We start from the raw sequence: 12,283 nt of genomic DNA on the forward strand, positions 1-12,283 counted from the left end.
GACAAAATATATGCAGTTAAAAACAACAACAATGTGTTATAGGGGAAACAGCAAGTATACAAGGCATATAGGTATGCTCTCACTCAGCTATTTGCAACGTGAAAAGCAGTGCTTTATGTGCCCACACATTTAGATTGCTTAATTGACAGGTTACTACATGGGGTTGTATCTCCCCTACAATTATTATTATTATTATTATTATTATTATTATTATTATTATTACCCCACCCATCTGGCTGGGTTTCCCCAGCCACTCTGGGCGGCCTCCAACAGAACATTAAAATGCAATAATCTATTAAACATTAAAAACCTCCCTAAACAGGGCTGCCTTCAGATGTCTTCTAAAAGTCTGGTAGTTGTTTTTCTCTTTGACATCTGGTGGGAGGGCGTTCCACAGGGTGGGTGCCACTACCAAGAAGGCCCTCTGCCTGGTTCCCTGTAACTTGGCTTCTCGTAGTGAGGGAACCACCAAAAGGCCCTCGGCACTGGACCTCAGTGTCTGAGCAGAACGATGGGGGTGGAGACGCTCCTATAGGTATACTGGGCCGAGGCCGTTTAGGGCTTTAAAGGGCAGCACCAACACTTTGAATTGTGCTCAGAAACGTACTGGGACCCAATGTAGGTCTTTCAAGGCTGGTGTTATGTGGTCTCGGCGGCCGCTCCCAGTCACCAGTCTAGCTGCCACATTCTGGATTAGTTGTAGTTTCCGAGTCACCTTCAAAGGTAGCCCCACATAGAGTGCATTGCAGTAATCCAAGAGAGAGATAACTAGAGCATGCACCACTCTGGCGAGAAAGTCTATGGGCAGGTAGGGTCTCAGCCTGCATACTAGATGGAGCTGGTAGACAGCTGCCCTGGATACAGAATTAACCTGGGCCTCCATGGACAGCTGTGAGTCCAAAATGACTCCCAGGCTGCACACCTGGTCCTTCAGGGGCACAGTTACCCCATTCAGGACCAGGGAGTCCTCCACACCTGCCTGCCTCCTGTCCCCCAAAAATAGTACTTCTGTCTTGTCAGTATTCAACATCCATCTATTAGCCGCCATCCATTCTCCAACTGCCTCCAGACACTCACACAGGACCTTCACCGCCTTCACTGGTTCTGATTTGAAAGAGAGGTAGAGCTGGGTATCATCCGCATACTGATAAACACCCAGCACGCCTGCCCCCTTATGATCTCTCCCAGCAGCTGCATGTAGATGTTGAAAAGCATGGGGGAGAGGACAGAACCCTGAGGTTCCCCACAAGTGAGAGCCCAGGGGTCTGAACACTCATCCCACCCCCCACTTTCTGAACACGGTCCAGGAGGAAGGAGCGGAACCACTGTATAACAGTGCCCCCAGCTCCCAACCCCTCTAGACAGTCCAGAAGGATGTTATGGTTGATGGTGTCAAAAGCCAATGAGAGATCCAGCAGAACTAGGAAGCAGCTCTCACCTTTGTCCCTAGCCTGCCGGAGATCATCGACCAGCCTGACCAAGGCAGTTTCAGTCCCATGATGAGGTCTGAATCCTGACTGGAAGGGATCCAAATGGTCCGCTTCTTCCAGACGTACCTGGAGCTGTTCAGCAACCACTCGCTCAATCACCTTGCCCAAGAATGGAAGATTTGAGACTGGGCGATAGTTGGCCATATTGGCCACATCTAAAGATGGTTTTTTTAAGAAGCGGTTTAATAACTGCCTCTTTCAGCAGGTCTGGGAAGGCTCCCTCACAGAGAGAAGCATTCACCACCCCGCAAAGCCCATTGCCCAGCCCTTCCCAGCTAGCTTTTATAAGCCAGGGTGGGCAAGGATCAAGGAAACAGGTGGTTTGTTTTGCTCGTCTAAGCAGCCTGTCCACATCCTCGGAGGTAACAGATTGGAATTGATCCCACACAACTGGACTAGACAGGACTCTAGCACTCTCCCGCCCCAGCCCTGCTCCCACGGTGGAGTCTACCTCTTCCCGAATATGAGCGACTTTATCTGCAAAAAAACTTTGCAAAATCATTGCAGGAGATCATGTGGCCCATACTGGGCCCTGATGAAGCAGGTGGTTCCGCTAAATTGCGAACCACCTGAAAAGTCTCCTGTCGCTGTTTTTTTTTCAGGTGCAATAGAGGCAGTGAATAAAGTCTTCTTCGCCGTTGCTACTGCCACTTGGTAGGCTTGACATTGAGCTCTAACTCGTGTCCAAGCAGATTCAGAATCAGTTATCTGCCACCAGCGCTCTAGGCGTCTCAGCGGTTGTTTCATTGCCCTGAGATCCGGGGAAAACCACGGGACTGTCTGGGCTCCATGCAATCGGAGAGGGCGCTTCGCAGCCAAACAGTCAATAGCCTTGGTTAACTGCACAAAACAACAAGATCCAGTCTACACTACTGCAGATTAAAATTTGCAACTTTTAAGGAGCATCTTGTTAAATAGACTTGAGCAACGTTTTCCACAGCAATCACCGAGTGCAAACAATAGAAGGAAGGCTGCAGAATGTTACGAAAAGCCCTGAAATTGTATTAAGTTGTGGCAAAGATCTTTGAAGAAACCAGTCAGTCAACTTGTGAAATAATGAGTGCCTTTTTAAAGTGTGTGTGTGCGCATGCACACATATGTATGTAACCCAAAGAACCTGAAATTAAAGAGCACCCAACTGTTGCAATTTGTAAATGGAGCATAAAATATCCTTTGAATATAGAAACTAATGAATTAACATTCAACTTGTATCTCACAGATAAACACAAACATGTGAGTTGACTACATAACTGATAAATGTGAAAACAAAGACTGAAGGCAGATGATCAAAAGAGAAGAAGACCAGAAAGTTCTCCTTCCAAGGGTATAAACGTACCTGCAAACAGAACACTGCCTCTGTGGCTGGAGAGCTGTAAACATTACAATCACCGAATAATTGCGAGGCGGGGCCTTCACAAATCTTCTGAATTTGTCTCCATTCATGCGGATGACTGAGCGCCTTGAACTCCATTCCATAAGCTGTTCCACCTTCTCAGCTAAAAGGTTCTGAAATCAAGAACAAGCAGAACGGTCGGTGCTGCATTTTAAAACACAGCATATCCCAGGAGGTAGCCCCAGTTCAGATAGTCTCTGTTTAATGGACTATCAAGTTAATAGAAACTTTCTTGTCTTATAGATCTTACTGGCAAGCTGCTGGAATACTGTTGTGGAAATGCCAGGGTTGGAAAAGGGTATTGTAGTAACATAGGCCTAGAAAGCTTTTCTGAGCAAGTAATCTTTTCAGGCACACAGAGGCTTCCATTCACAAAAATGTGTATTAAAAGGCTCCCAAATATGCATAAAAATAAAAATAGTATCTTAAGGGTTGCTTTATGTGCTACGGAAATGGTACATATACACTATTAGAAACTCAGATAGCTAGGCACCAAATGGTTCCTTAAGTCAGGGTTACAGTCACCAAATTGGAATGTCTAGTTGCCATTTTGGGGATAGATGGCTCAAAAGTCATATTTTTAATACAACCTTTTGTTTCCTAAAATCCGTTCTGATTGTGCAGATAAAATATCACAGACAGCATTTTACAGGATGTGTTGTTAGTGTGTGAAAACAGGCAAGACCCAAGGATCCCCAGGCATGCACCTTCAGATGTTGGAAATAACAGGTGCCATCCTAGCACCTGGGCATCTTCACTTGGTCACAAGTGACCAACAACGATGTGCAAAATGTGCCTGGCAAATTTTGAATGTTGTGCGCACAGTGCCAATTTGGCAACATGCAAATACAGGAAAAATCAGGTGGACATGAGGCCCCACTACACAACCAGTGTCAGACTCTGCCCTCTTTCAGTCAAGTATCACATGACTTTCCCAACAAACATTCACTGGTTACTGGCACAACTTGAATGCAGTAAATAAATCTCATTAAATACACAAGGACGAAACTAGATATAAGGCAGCTGGGGCTCTGGCAGTAGGGCCTAGGCATCTTATTCCCTGCAAGCAGCAGGAATTGCTGGCCTAATTTTAACAGCTCTGCAGTGGCACTACTGCAGATGGGTAGACAGAGATGTGGCGGATTACATCCCAGGAGGAATCAGGTGACTGAAAGAACCAATAGGGTTCCATGGGGCCTGGAAAGCTGACAACTCTGGCCTAGCTCCACAATATGCATAACTTGTCCCTTGGGAGCAGACTGAGCTGCTTCACCATCTGCCCAACTACTACCCACTACTTTGCGTGCTCAGCCTCTGGAACCCTTCGTAGGCAATGGGGACGAGAGACAAGCTTCGGAACTGGAACTGTGGACCAAGACCACAAATCATGATTGGCAACTATCAAATTATAAAGGGAAAATTGTGCATGTAAAATGTCACAGCAGATATGCAATAATGACCTTCCGTCACTTTAAAAATCATCGCCTTGTGATCTTAACGTAGTAATTAACAAAAGAACATTCCACAAATTTCAGTCAGCTCTATGGACTAAGGAATTTATCCCTTCAGCCATCCAATAATAATTGAAATTGCTGAGTAGAAGCATTACGGTATGTTAGATCCTTACCACCACTTATCAAAACTAGATAGGCTATTGCTTACCACCAGTCCTTCTCTCTATGGCTTCAGATAGCCATGAACCCAAGTCTTGCAGCACTGGTATAGGCTTCTTGTGGGTGAATGGGGAGTGGGGAGATAGCTTCAGGAGCAGGAAAAGGGTCAAATGTATTTTTTCCTTACCAAACTGCTGCAGGCCTTCCCCTCCTGCACTGGAGGGCTACTGACCCTAAACTTGACTATTCTAATAACTATATGATGGGCTGAGAGAATGCAGTTCTGGAGAAGAAAAGGCATTCCCCCAACTCAAATTCTCTGCTTCGAGGATACTTACTACAAGTTTTTAGGAGCTTAAGCTGGTTAATTCCCTTTCCATTTTCCTGTGTGTGTGTGTTTTCAACTCACATATTAACACTGTGCCTCACAGTATTTGATTGCTACACAGTTTGCATGACTTCTGATTTCACTAAACTCTTTCTCACTATATGCTTAACTGCCATAAACAATCTGTAAGCTCACAGGTCCCTTCCATTCAGTTTTGGGAGTTTTATTTTTTTTAAATAATGTTAAAGTTATTTTCTTTTAATTCACAAACATATGCCCTTTTGCATACCTACAATGTCCACCAAATATGTAGAATCCACTACCCTAATTTTGGATGAACAAGCTTCACTTCCAAACTGATCCGCACTCAGCCACCTGAGTACACTCTTATAGGGAATTATTCTAATTTCAGTAACAGCCACATAATAGCACCACCATTTTTTTTCTAAAAACTTAGATTCACAATTAAGTTTTAGTAAGAGGCTGAGAGGAAGAGATTTTCTGAAGGCAGAAGATGAGTTTGATAGTAACACACAAGGCACATTACCCAATCTTTCTCCCATCCAGAGCGAGGAACAATTGACCTCTGCCATTCACAGGTGACAAATTGAAGGTAGATATTTCAGGAGTGGGTGGCCTGCAATTGCATCAGGGAGTCCTTATGGTTTTTTCCTTGCACTTTTCCTTCTCCCCCTCCCCCTAATTTTAAAACACCTATTAGAGGCACTACCTCCATTCTTCCTTCCTAGACTGACCATGGGAAGGAAGAACAGCTGGCGGTGAGCAGACAGCAGTTTCAAAAGGGTCTGTTTTTAAAATAATAATAATAATAATTAAAAAATAAAATATAAAGAACACTCTGCCACAACTAAGCCCCTTCTCCTAATCATTTCATCACTCTCCTTTTGTTTCACTTCAGTAATTCAACTGAAATGCCCCCCGCCCGGACCACAACCAATCCTCCAAATTGAAATGATATCAGTATTGCCCTCTATTAAGCAGACAAGGCTCCTATCTGCCAGTGGATTACACTTGTGAACCAGGGAAAAGAACACTGTCGGATTACATAGTGACTGCACACACTCTGCCTCTCTCTGCTGTAAGGTTGGGAGACAATGCACAGATGATACCAAAACAGCCCGTTTCTGGAAGCTTTTTGCTTTTGAATACAAAGTACTCCAGGCTAGAGAGAGCACTCTAAGCAAAGGAGCCTATTCTATGAGGAAGAGGGAAGTGCCTAGGACAAAGTTTGGCAGCAGGGCTGGGAGCCTAGTGCAGACGACTCTCCATTGCCCACTTTTTTTGCCAACCAATTCCAAGCTCCAAAGCAAAGAACCTCAACAAAACCAACAAGGATGCAGGTAGAATACCAGCAGGGGGTGGGAGCTCTGTATTGTGCACAATATCCCACAAATGACTCTCTGCCTCCTGGACAGAGGATGTGGCTGTGTGCTCAGTACAATAAGCTCCTGACCCTCAAGGAAAACTCTGTCCCCTTGAGGCCAAGGAGAAGGTGGGAAAGTTAGAGGGATTGGTGAATGAAGCCTTGATAAATGAGACAGTAGTAACCTATTCCCAGGGTGCCAGTTCCTCTGCTGTCAAAGGGAGTGAGGGCCTTGGGGAAGGAGAGTATAACTCTGAGGAACAGGAAAATGGTACTGTAGGACAGGGTTTCCCAAACTTGGGTCTCCAGTTGCTTTTAGACTACAACTCCCATCATCCCTAGCTAGCAGGACCAGAGGGAAACAGTGCTGTAGAAGGAACCCATTTCTTGGGAGGCAAACAACTATCCCCTCACATCAAGGATACTTCTCCAAGGAGTGGGGATCTCCCAGTAGTGGATGACTTGTTCATTAGAGATATAGTTAGGTTTGTGATGGGTATGCTGAATGCATGGCGACTTGCCTGCATCGTACAAAGGTTGCAAATGTCAGGTCTCACCTACATGGTTTGCTGGACAGTGGTCCAACACAGGCACATTGGACTTCAAAAGAAAAAAAGTCTATAAAATGATGGATCTGGTGAAAAGGAAAATTAAAAGGCAAAGCAAAGAGGGTCAAATCTCCCAAGAACAGTTGGGGGTTATTCAAAATCACAATAAAAGAAGCTCAACTAGAATCTATACTGCAGGTCAGAAAAAGTACCAGCGGGGCCAAGATGATGTCAATGTGGTTAATGAGCAGTCAAGAAACTATTAGAGGTTACAAGGCTTCCTTCAGAAAATGGAAGTCTTGTTCAAATGAACGGAGCAAAACGAAACACAAATTCTGGCAAAAGAAATGCAAGCTGGCAATAAGGATTCTAAAAAAAAATAATTTGAGGAGCACATTGGAAGGGGGGAAAACCCCACCCACAAAGACAAACAAAAGATTGTGTAAAGACATTGGCAGCAGGAGACCAGCTTGGGAGATAGTAGGACCTTTGGATGACAAGAGAGTCAAATGTGTGCCAAAGGAGGAAAAGGAGATTGTAGAGAAGCTGCATCAATTCTTTGCATCTATCTTTACAGCAGAAGATACAAGGCAAATCCCTGTGCCTGTACTAACTTTTCCCGGAAGGGAGTCTGAGGCCAATAGTAGTGACGAGTTGATGTTCTAAGCCAGGGGTCCCCAAACTAAGGCCTGGGGGCCGGATGCGGCCTGCGGACGGTCTGGGAATCAGCGTGTTTTTACATGAGTAGAATGTGTCCTTTTATTTAAAATGCATCTCTGGGTTATTTTGGGGGCATAGGAATTCGTTCATTTTTTTTTTCCAAAATATAGTCCGGCCCCGCCACAAAGTCTATGGGACAGTGGACCAGCCCCCTGCTGAAAAAGTTTGCTGACCCCTGTTCTAAGCCTTATCAACAAATTAAAGACTGAGAAGTCACTGGGTATAGGTGGCTTCTACCCGAGAGTTCTGAAAAAAATTCAAATGTGGAACTCCGGATCATCTAACAAAAATGTTAACTAGTCACTATGATCTACTTCAAAAGGACTGGAAAGGGATCCAGGGAGGAACTGTGAAATTACAGACTGGCTAGTTTAATGGCTTTTCTGAGAAAATTGGTGGAAAGCATTTGTTAAAGATAGAATTAAAAGCATATAATAGAATAGACAGGGTATGTGTTTGCTTTTATACATTTTAAGCTGTTCTAAACGTACTTGAAATTTTTTTAGATGGCTTTTCATAGTTTCTGGGTATTTTAAGTATGTTTTGAATTGATTTTAAATTATACTATTATAACTTTTTGATGGCTGCTTGGGGAGGAAGGCCAGAAAATAAATTTAATAAATAAAAAATGCAGGTGGTATCTCCCGAATCATTTTTCAAACAAAAGCTGATCCAGAGACGCAGCCTTCAAACCATACCCTTGGTTTGACTCAGAGACTCAGAATTTAAGTCAAAGAAGAAAAACACCCCCCAAAAGCAATGTTGTAAGTACTTTATGGGTCTGGGGCACCAATTTCCTTGTCTCAGTAAATGTGGTACTATGTGCAACTTGAAGTTTAGACTGAAGAGGATTAAGGGAGCCAGGAGTACTCCTGGTGACTTAATAGTCCCTTGTCAATGAGGCTGGGTACATCCTTTGTTTGGGAAACAACAGGTAAATAGGTACATAACCCAAGATGGCTAGGAGATGGTTGAGAAAAGATGACTCACTCTTGTTCCCCACTGTAGCCAGGGAGAACAAAAAAACCTAACTGAGTGGTAACTAATAGAAGCATTTTTCAGGAGACAAACAGAAAATGAAGCAGAGAGCTGGGCTCTGAAAAAGTACCAGTGTGGGGTGGGGTGCTTTTCTCTGGAGATCTGAAACAGGGTCCTTGCTTTAGCTGTTTGCTGGAGTGTAACACTATGTCTCCACATACTCTCAACCTTTACATTTATAGATCAACTAAAATATTACACAAAAGGCCATAAGATGCTAGTAAAATTCTTCCAAAGGAAGCCAGACCAAGACTAAGCGCTGTTACCCTGGTGTTACCAAGATGCTTTGCTTGACTGTCATTTCAAGTGTACCCAAGTGCCTTGACCACCAGTGCAGCCAAGTGTAGCAGGAGAAAACAAGCTTGCTCCACCTTCCATGTGATAGCATTTTAGATATTTGAAGATGGCTATCATAACCACTGGCGGAGGAACAGGAGTGCGGAGGGAGTGGACCGCCATCACCACTATTCCGGTAGGGTGCCATCGCAGCAGGGGGCCCGGACACGCACTGCACACCCCCGTGTGCCACACCCCCACAGAAGGCGCGCCACGCTCCCAGAACGCACGCCACGCCCTTGCAGGTGGCATACCATGCCCCTGGGATGCACGTCACGCCCCCGGGGGCACCAGCCACATCCCCACCTGCTCTCCGCCCCCAGTAGCGGAACATGCAGCTTCGCCACTGATCATATCTCCTCTCAGTCTCCTCTTTACCAGACAAAACATATCCAATTCTCACAACTGTTCTTCATAAGGGTTGATTTCCAGACGCTTGATCATCTTGGTCAACTCCTCTGCACATGTTCCAGCTTGTTAATATCCTTCTTAAATTGTGGCACCTGGAACTGGACAAAGTGCTTGAGTCTGATCAAGGCAGAATAGAGCTGTAGTATTACTTCTCTTGATCAGGGCACTGTACTTCTGCTGATGCAACCTAGAATAGAATTAGCTTTTTTCTCCTGCTGCACCCTACTGCTGAAGCTCCTGTGAAGCCTATGGACGTCTAAGAACCCTAGATCCTTTTCACATGTACTACAAACAAGCGAAGTACCCCTCATCTCATATTTGTGCTGCTGGTTCTTCCTGCCTGACACCTGTCTCTAATGAAATTCATTTTGTTAGTGTGGACCCAGTTCTCCAGTCAGTTAAAGTCACAATGAATCCTGATTCTATCATCTGCAGCATTAGCTACCTCTCCCAGTCCAGTGACATCCACAAATTTGATGATCTTCCCCTCAATGTCTTTATCCAAGTCGTTCATCAAAAATAGTTACACCAGGATGTGAGAATGGTTCTAAAAAAATATGCAGGCAAAATACACACTAGTTTTTTTGTTTAACTTAAGGAGAGACCTGGAAAATCTAGCAGAAGGATACACAGCAGATAAATGAATATGCAAAAACCACATGCTTTCCTAAATGGTAAATGAAATCTGTAACAACAACAGCCAGGAACAACTGATTCTCACTGTGTCACACTGAAGATGATATTAACAGATAGCACCTCACTGGCTTTGCGATTTAACACCTGTAACAATTTGAAAAGTACTTTTTCTTTTGACCATGCCTGTGATGTTTTGGCCTTACTGTAAATCTGGAGCAACCCCCCTTCCAAAAAAAAAAAAAAAATCAATTACCAACACAAGGTGAAAAGGTACATTAAGAATTGTCATCAAAATATTAATTTGTCTAAAGCATCTGAACATATGGTTTAGAAGATCAATAAAACTATGGAATCCAAGCATTTAAGTATACCATAAAATATGTCGTCAAAATAGGCTCGTCAGCCAGATGGCTACTTACCAGGACTTTATTTTAAAAATGCCATCTGAAGAGTGACTACATCAGTATTTGCATACAGAACTTTCTAGATTAATGGCTGGCTACCAATTGCTGCAAAAACAGTAACAGGTTTTGGGCTCCACGCCTTTGCAGGAATACCTATCTACAAGTTACATCCCTGCAATAATAGGACAATATTAACAGCTTGCGACATTGTGCCAGTTAGTGCAACCCATCTTAGAATTTCTTTTCTGGCTCTGCAAAGTTAATTAGTACCAGCCAGTCATTTCAAATGCTTATGTTGGAAGCAGGCAAGAGCTGAAGTTGATATGACAGAACCATGGTGCATACACTTTGCTTTTGTCATGATATGACCCCAGTTTAACTGGCTCTGTATGTTGTTTAGCATGTGAAGCTGCCTTTGGCTCAACTTACAGGTGGGTAGCCGTGTTGGTCTGCCATAGTCAAAACAGTAGCACCTTAGAGACCAACTAAGTTTGTTCTTGGTATGAGCTTTTGTGTGCATGCACACTTCTATTGTATGCTTTCTGTTATTGTATTGTATCTGAAGAAGTGTGCATGCACACGAAAGCTCATACCAAGAACAAACTTAGTTGGTCTCTAAGGTGCTACTGGAAAGAAATTTTTATTTTGTTTTGACTTTGGCTCAACTGCCATTGTTTCAACTAGTCCAGTAGTGCCCATTCTGAAGGATGGAAGTTCTCCAAGAGCTTTCCCAGGCTTGCTACCTGGGACCCTTTTTAACTAGATCTGCTGAGCACTGAACATGAGATCTTCGACGTTCCCTTGCTCAAATCACAGACTCTTTTAACACCAAATGCTCCAATTAAAGCATCTTGATTTTTGAAATAGTATAGTTCCTCAGAGAAGGCATTTTAAGTGCTTTGTACTCAGAAAGCACTCTTTGCACTCTTATTAACGAGTAACATTAATAATATGCAAGTGTTCTTCTTTAGGGCACCAGATAGTTATTCATTTCTCTCCTCCTACTTCCCATTACATTTTACATTTCCAATTGCTACTGTTTATTCTGTGGCAACTGAGTATGCACAGTCTTCATTGTGCTATTGTTTTGGGCTGGGGTGGTATATTCAGTTTTATTATTATTATTATTATTATTATTATTATTTTAAAAATATTTTTAGTTTTAGTTTTTAGTTTTGTCTCTCATTTTAGCTACAATCCTAGCTGCAACTGACTTTATTAAAAGGAAATGATTTCAGTTGTAAAACCATTTACAGAACTACCCTACAGATCTTCCACCACAAGAAACGAAGAGCAGCATGTTTTAAGGACTTTACATCAGTGGTTTTTATAAACTGTTCTTAAAAAAAAACCTCAAATTGCTTCAGTAAGTAACTAACCACAATCTACTCCAGCAAGGTCAAAATGTTCTCCTTATTTTATTGGCCACCAACCTTCGCAACCTGCTCCATGAACAAGTCGAACTCATTAATCCAAGATTTTTGCTGCATGACCCATTAACAATTTTACTATGGAAGTGTGTTAGCCAATACTGAGAAAGAAAGTAAATTGAGAGTACATGCTGTTCAGTCCAGGATAACATTAATGCAGCAAGGGCAAGGTGTTGTGCTCAGTGCCCAAAGAAGAGAAAGAGCAAGATGATGCAACAACTTAGCTGCAGAGACAGTGAGCCATTGTACAAAGATGAACCAACAGATTGCTTGCTTCGGTAACAGTCTGGGAGGGAAGCTCTCTTTGAATACTGGATACCAGAGACCACAACCACAGAAATCGGTCATCACTTTCATGCACTGCTTGTGAGCTTTCCAGATACATTTAGTCCAACACTCTGAAGGAAAGAGAATGCTGGACTGGGTGGACTTTTGCTCTGATCCAGCATTACTCTTCTTATGTTCTTATAAAAAGAGAGAGTTAAACACCACTAAGAAGCAACCTATTTTTAAGGAAACTAGGTATATGGGTTGCCAATTCAAACAGAAGTG

At 43.2% G+C, this 12,283-nt stretch overlaps 1 protein-coding gene across 1 annotated transcript in view; it reads right to left on the reverse strand.

Annotated features, from left to right (window-relative positions):
- TUSC3 (tumor suppressor candidate 3) overlaps positions 1–12,283 on the reverse strand; it is a 130,414-nt gene that overhangs the window by 86,639 nt on the left and 31,492 nt on the right. The window contains exon 2 of the mRNA XM_033160105.1: positions 2,827–2,996. Within this exon, the coding sequence (XP_033015996.1) occupies positions 2,827–2,996 (170 nt within the window). The remainder of the gene's footprint in view (positions 1–2,826; positions 2,997–12,283) is intronic.

This window comes from Lacerta agilis, chromosome 9, assembly GCF_009819535.1.
Source record: "Lacerta agilis isolate rLacAgi1 chromosome 9, rLacAgi1.pri, whole genome shotgun sequence".
NCBI classification, from domain to species: Eukaryota; Metazoa; Chordata; class Lepidosauria; order Squamata; family Lacertidae; genus Lacerta; species Lacerta agilis.